This window comes from Solanum dulcamara, chromosome 4 (genome assembly GCF_947179165.1).
Source record: "Solanum dulcamara chromosome 4, daSolDulc1.2, whole genome shotgun sequence".
Lineage (NCBI taxonomy): Eukaryota > Viridiplantae > Streptophyta > Magnoliopsida > Solanales > Solanaceae > Solanum > Solanum dulcamara.
In genome coordinates, this window is record NC_077240.1 from 77,331,037 (window position 1) to 77,338,770 (window position 7,734).

Below are 7,734 nucleotides of genomic sequence, written 5' to 3' on the forward strand. Positions count from 1 at the left end.
AAAAAGCCAGGAGATTCGATGCCAACCTTCAGAGTCGCTGGTCTGGTAATTAATTTGCCTTGATAACAAGCAGCACATGAAAATTCATCATTTGTAAGAATCTTCTGGTTCTTTAACAGATGTCCAGTTGAATTTTCAAGAATTTGTTTCATCATTATTGATCCAAGATGACTTATTTATTTATGCCATAGCACAAATGTATTTGGATCGTAAACTTCTGGTTTACGATCATATGTGCTTCAATTGCACTAATTTTTGCATAATATAAGCCAGACGACAAAGTTGGTAATTTTTCCAGAATATATTTCTGGCCTGAGACACTCTTGATTATACTAAGATATTCAATATTCATTTCATTTAGTGTCTCAACATGATATCCATTTCTGCGGATATCTTTAAAACTTAACAAATTTCTTGGGGATTTGGAAGAGTATAGTGCATCTTCTATAACAATTATTGTCTCCTTAGGCAGAATTATAGTAGCTCTTTCGGAGCCTTTTATTATTTTTGAATTATCAGAAATTATAGTAACATTTGCTTTTCTTCTTACCAAGTTAGAAAAATATTTCTCGTCTTTAAATATAGCATGGGTTGTTCCAATATCAATTATACAAATATCCTCTTGATTTATCATTGATCCGAACAAGATTTGAGGCATTTCCATATTTTATTCAATAAAAAATAAAATAAGTATTAACACATGGTACATTACACAAATTTTTTTATTTATTTACATGGACTAGGAAAATACAAACATAATATTTAATACAGATAAAAAGAAAAATATTTACATATTATTAGTCCTATCGATATTCATTTTTTCATCTGAAAAATTAAAGAAGTCAGCTACATCCAAATGCATGGGCTCAATATTATCTTCAGAGATAAAATTTGTCTCTAGATTATTTTCTTCCCTTTTCAAAGATGCCTGATGTAACTGAATCAAGCGTTTTGACGACTGGCAAGTCTGCGATCAGTGCCCCACACCTCTACATCTATGACATATGCTTTCTGATTTTTTCTTGGGTAAAGCTTTTGGCTTTTTACCCTGCCTTTTATAGTGCTGATCATTTCTCGGTGCCAGCCGAGTATCATGATTAAAATTCCTTCTTTGACCACAACCACGATTGGGGCCATGGCCTCTTTCTCGTTGGTTATAATTTGCCTGATGAATTTTAGGGAGTGGCAAAGAACCAACGGGCCGACTATCATAATGTTTCATTAATAATTCATTATGTCTTTCAGTAATAGGAAGGTGAGATAATAATTCAGAATATTTTGTAAAACCTTTTTCGCGATATTGCTTTGCAGGAGCATATTCGCGGGTGGAAATGTGGAGTATATTTTTTTTAGTTTATCTTGCTCAGTGATTTCGTCTCCGCATAAATTTAACTGAGCTATAATTCTAAATAAGGCAGAATTATATTCAGTTATATTTTTAAAGTCCATTAGTCTCAGATTTAACCAGTCATGATGTGCTTATGGAAGCATGACCAACTTCAGGTGGCCATATCTTTCTTTTAAATTTTTTCACAATTTCAGGGGATCCTTTAATGTAAGATATTGTAATTTTAGCCCCTCGTCAAGATGGTGGCGGAGAAAAATTATAGCTTTTGCACAGTCTTGACTAGATGTTGTGTTATCATCTTTGATGCTGTCTGTTAGACCCATCGATTCTAGATAAATTTCGGCATCTAGTGCCCATGAGGAGTAGTTTTTTTCAGAAATGTCCAGAGCCACAAATTCAAATTTTGAAATATTTGTCATTTTATGAAAATAAAGTTAAATAAAATTCTTACCACTTTTTTTACCTTGAAAAAAAATAGTCGGAGCCTCATGTTGATAACGTGTTAAGAAATATACTAGTTTAACAATAAAAGGAAGAAATAGTGACAGAAAAATTAATAAAGAGAGAGAGAAGAAAATCGTGTGTATTATGTATCTGTGTATATTCCGCGCCATGCCAAAAGATGGCAATATATATAGGCTAGGAAAAGAGTAAAACTAGTGGGTTGCCCACTTTCAATGGGCCCCACATGAATAGAAAAATATATTAGTGGACAACCAAATACCACCACTAACTTTCTAACATAAAATTTTAAATACAATATTAATTTTAAAAAATGTATAACTTTGAATATTATACAAATAATAACTCATAAATTTAATAAGATTGATCAAGACTGTGCGAAGCGTGACCAAATTTACTAATTTATAATAATTCAGAACTTCTATAAATGAAATGCGTAGGAAACCTATAAAGAATTGCAGTAAAAAAAATATTATTTTTCCCCTCTTAAATACTCATGGCATCTCACTTATAGTATAGGATAGAAAAGGTGTGTATATATGAATTATATTTGGATTTATTCTAACTACTAACCTTCTTTTAAAATGCTTAGATTAGAACCACATGAAGGCATTTGACTATTTGTTTCTTTAAATGTATCAATCTGAATATACATTTAAATTTTAAAAAATATATTAATATTTAAATATTTAAATTTGAATATACATTAAATTATTAAGATATTGTATTAAAATCTTAATATTAAATAATTAAAATTGATTTTTAACACCTGAATATATAAAATTATCTTTATTTAAAAATTAATAAATTTAAAATAATCTAATACGGTATATTTTGAAAAAATTATTTGGTGAATAGGTGATGGTGATGGCTAGCGGTGGTGGTTGTGGATGACGATTGGGGATGAAATTGGCTCATGATGGCGTGCAAGTAATAGCTAGTAGTGATGATGGTATTGGCAATAGAGCCTGATGATGGTAGTTCGTAGTTGCAGTTGATAATTGTGGTGGATGATAGTGATAGTTAATACTTGATGACAGTGACTGGTGATTTATAACATGATGACTGGTTGTGGTGATTAATGATTGTTGCAGTAGTGTGGTTAGTGATAATATTTGTAAATGGTGACTAGTGTTAGAGACGACTAATTATAGTGATTAATAGTAATGGTGATTGTACAGGGGATGGTCAATGATGGCACGTAGTTGACAATGTGATTGGTGGGCAATAATGACTATAACTGATAATGGTGGATGATGACAATAGCGGCAAATAAAGAAAATTGATGAACTATCATTTTTGTAGAAACAGTTAAATAAACATCTTAATAATAGTAAGACTTTGTTATAGAGCTTGATCATTCGAACTCATGAAGTGACTGAAACATAAAAACAAACTAAATGATTTTTTAAATCTAAATGAATAAGATTAAAACTTCATTAAGTGCAAACAAATGAATTTCCTAGAAGGTAGAAAGATTATTTCCAATAGACACTGTCCATGCTGTCAATAAAACTATATCATAGCTACTATGCTTTTGATTGTCCCATATATCTATTTCATCTAGTATTTGATTTCCCTACAAGTCTAATTTTTTCAAACTATTACACTAGCTCCAAACATCCATTACTAGAAAATACCAAATATATACACTAGATGCAAAGTTAATTGAGAATAATGTACAAGCAGTGGAGTAGCTACACAACTAATTATATCATAATGAAGTTCTTGAGTTTCTTTAATTTCCAATGTTATATATACAGCTATCTTTTCTAAGACATTATGGTATAGACTTGCCAGAAATGTCTTGTTCTGCACCACAATCTTCACCTTTCTAAAATGTAGATTGCAGCTGCTTCTGTTTCTATAATGAATAGGTGCGCGCGATTGCTCACATGCCTACTTATGTAACCATATGAAACGGTCTTTCAAGCATTTTGCAGGTTCCATGATACCGCCGAGCCATCCAAATCCAAAAGATAACTGCCTAGATTGTAAGGTAATAAGTTGTTGTCTGTAAGGTATCAATATGTTCTTGAGGCCTGCATTGAAAACAAATGGAGCGAAATCAGTCATCAATAGTTGAGAGTAACATACATACAGAATAATTCAATGAAGTAACTCATTGCACCTGATATGCACATAGTCTTGTAAAGCAGAGCTACATGAGGATCTCCTCGAGTACTCATGTTTGGCTTCTCCAAGCACTCGAGGAATGCAAGGTCTGCCTTGAGAAGTTCCGCCTGATCATGAGAATCATAGCCCATGTCGTGACAATAGCAGCAAAAATCCAACCAATCAATGGGTCTTCTGTCCCAAATTGGTGACCCTCCATCTTTCCCACTTGACCAGTTTGGTCCACAGTAATGACCATATCGAGGGAAAAATTGAGAAAGAAAGGCTCTTGGACCTGTATGCCATGGAACTTTAGAAACATATGGTCTAAAGCGTATGGTTGACGTCCGAGCTTGAGAGTCTACACTTTCATGAGATGGCCTGCGCCTTTTCAGTTTCTTGTTGACAGTTGTTGGCATCTGCATATTACCCTCAGCTTCTTTAGCCCAAGGAACAAATGAAAACACGGTCCATTTCCAAAACTTAGCATCAAACGGAGCATTTTGTTTTGGTGCTTTCACTAGGGTGCTAGTAGATACAACTGTTGATGCCATATCATTTGCAGAATGAGGTTTGAACCACAGGAAATTACTGAAAAATGAAAAATCCATTGCTAGATAATGGAAGACACTGCCAATACACAACTTCAGCCACCAGAACTTGTACGATCAGAGGACCTATATCCACACGTCATTGCATCAAAGGCAGCAATAACTTCCAGTTACAATTTTAAAGAAGAATGAACAACAACAACATACCCACTGTATTCCCACAAGTGAGATCTGGGAAAGGTAGAGTAGAGTGTACTCAAAACTTACCCCTATCTCGTGGAGATAGAGAGGCTGTTTCCAAATAAAAAAAACCTGGGCTCAAATAACACATAACAAGGCAGTTTGAAAAAGACAGTGCATAGGTTAAAAAGGAATGAACCTGGTTGCTAATTACCAGCTACAATAACAAACTAGAAGACGATATATTTCCAACCAGTTCATAAAAAAGGGGAGATTGTTCTCGTTCATATGGAAAAGAGACCTTGTTTTTCTTTTTCTTCCTTTTATCTCTTTGGTTGGAGAGTGAAGATTGTTACTACTTTAGTAATACATCATTGCCCCCTTCTAGCAGACTAGTATAAAGAAGATATTTTGCTATTGCATTGACCAAGGAAATTCTAAAAGTCAAAAGAATTAGGTAACTAGTACTGTCCATTTCATCGTAGACAATTTATTTATATTGTGTGCATTAAAATCACACTATCATAGCACTTGCACACAGCACATATACAGTGTAATCCTCAGTTTCTGGCTCATGCTCAAGTGACAGAATTTGAAGATGGAGACATTCAACGTTCCATAGTTGATTATATATCCAACTAAACTTAACTAAACAACCCTTTAGCGGTTTCGCCAAATGAAGCATCCAGCAATCCAACTGAATCATTTGTTCATTAATACACAAGCAATTGATCTTTTGCACAAAGAGTTTCAACTAATGATATTTCAAATGACTGATATGTAGAATAGCAGCCCTGAGCCATTCACCGATATACCAAGACTATTTCAAAAGCTGTCCAGTCATAATAAAAAGATTAGTTGCTAGGATCACACAACTTCCAGTAGCTTTGCAGTTGCAATAAAATTCTAGTTACTGAGAGCATAGAGCTGTTCGAGTAAAAAGTTATTAGTTGGACAGATGTTCATGCTTTCCCTTTCTTTTAAGAATGCAAAGAAACATATAAAAGAACAACAAAAGGGATGATAACCCTGTAGAAAGCGGTGTTTCTCAACAGATCAAGCTCACCACATGTTTTCATTTAACCCCTCAAAACAATTTATAGACAGAAAAGTGATGTGTGGTCATACAAGCTTCATTAGAACTCAAGGAAACAGTATGAGCCTATAGAACAACTTCTTTTTTTGATGACCGTGGTGTCCGGGCCAGCTTTTGCGCACCTCAACTAATTTCACGAGATACATACCACCTCCCACCAACAACAGCTACAAGGTAACTCTGTCCACCAAAGCTACGACAAATGGGAAGAATCAGCTAGTGTTTTTTTGCCTATAGAACAACTTCTGTACAAGTAAGGTTGTCATATTTATCCTCCATACAAGATTCTTGAAACATCTTTTGTTCCTTTCCCTCCAGTTGCACAAAGAAAATAAGTTTAAAAATCCCACTTATTTTCCTATCCAACACACCCCAAAACACCAATCTTAGTTTGAAGATCCTAGTACATGACAAATATAATAATCTTTTGACTATAAAAAAAATGCTCTTTTTTTCCCATTTCTCTTCTTCTCTCTCTCCCAATACTCACCGCCAATCAAGAATCAGTAAAACCCACATCCCAAAATAACATACAAATTCGATAACACAACACATAAAACCATATAAATTGAATACTATAAAGACACAGAATTTGCAGTGAAACTGAATAGTAAACCATAAAGCAAGAATCTTTACAATTTGAATACCCAAAAAGAAGATGTTTAATTATTTAAGTAAGGAAAACAAGAATCAAGAGAAAGAGAGAGGAAAGTACCTATGAATCTTCATTGATTAGCACAAAATTCAGTTCATGTGTGTGTGCCCGCGACAGAGAGAGAGAAAGGAAAAGGGGATTTTCTCTGAGGATTTCTTTGGTTGGAATTTGATGGAAAAGTGTGACGCTCAGATGAGATTGTGAAGCTTCTAGTTTCTTAACATATGTTTTGATTTTTGTTTTGTATTAGTTGACCCTCGTATTAAAAATAGTTGTTTCACTTGTCTAATAATATTATATTTTTGACATAATACATAAACATATTGTTCAACTTGGCTTCATCTGACATATATGTCGTCCAACTTTATGTGTGTATAAGTAAATACTTAAATTTATATAAAATTAAACAAATAGACACGTTCGACTTATGTGACATCCTAAATGACAATTTTATATCCTCCGTATATTATGTCATATAGGACGCATATGTCTACTTGTTCAACTTAATATAAGTTTAAATGTTTAGTTGTGCACACTCAAAATTGAAGGGCGTGGATGTCAGTTGAAGTTAAGTTTTTTTAAAACAAAAAAAACAAAGAAAACTGAAGTCAAGTTAAAAGGATATTTATGTATTATGTCTATATTTTTCTATCTATCATTTGTCATGGTACTGGTTGGATTATTATAGTTCTGATTTTTTATTTTTATCATTGTGTTCATTTTCCTATCCAAGTATGTTGTTTATTGTATTTTGACTATCACACTTTTGTTATTGGCTCCTTTCTAGTATACTTTGTAATGTTTCCCTGTTGCTATATTCTCTTCGTCATCTCTTTCTTCCTTGTACCTGAATTTGTGTTATTTGAGCCGAGTATCTTTCGAAAACAGTTTATCTATCTACACGAGCTAGTGGTAAGGCATGCGTATAGTCTACCCTCCCCAAACCTCACTTGTGAGATTTCGCTGGTATATTTTTGTTGTATTCGTATTAAATAACTACATAAAGTAGTTGAATTAAAATTTAGAGTTCCAACCATCATTAATAAGGTGAGTTTGATAAAATACACATCTAATTAAAATTTTCTAAAAGATGCTTGAAATTTTATGGCTTATTAAAGTGTATACATATAATTAAAAGAAATAACATACTTTATGTAGTAGGCGGGGCTCTTTCATAAGATTGATCGGCCTTTTCATTCAAGCACGAAAAAAGATCTGCCTTTTGCAGGAAGAATCGCTCGAAAGCACGGGATGGGCCTTCCCTTCCTTTACATCATCCACCACCCGTTTGCCATTGCTATAAGGGCTGCGAGCCTAAGATCAAAGG

The 7,734-nt window shown here is 33.6% G+C and overlaps 1 protein-coding gene across 1 annotated transcript; it reads right to left on the minus strand.

Moving 5' to 3' along the window:
• Positions 1–3,440: 3,440 nt before the first annotated feature.
• Positions 3,441–6,640, minus strand: LOC129887674 (uncharacterized). Its single transcript, XM_055962853.1, has 3 exons — positions 6,468–6,640; positions 3,942–4,602; positions 3,441–3,852 (listed from the first exon to the last, which is right to left on the minus strand). Exons 2-3 carry the CDS (start codon positions 4,534–4,536, stop codon positions 3,710–3,712), a joined length of 738 nt encoding a protein of 245 aa, XP_055818828.1. The 5' UTR covers positions 4,537–4,602; positions 6,468–6,640; the 3' UTR covers positions 3,441–3,709.
• Positions 6,641–7,734: the final 1,094 nt, after the last annotated feature.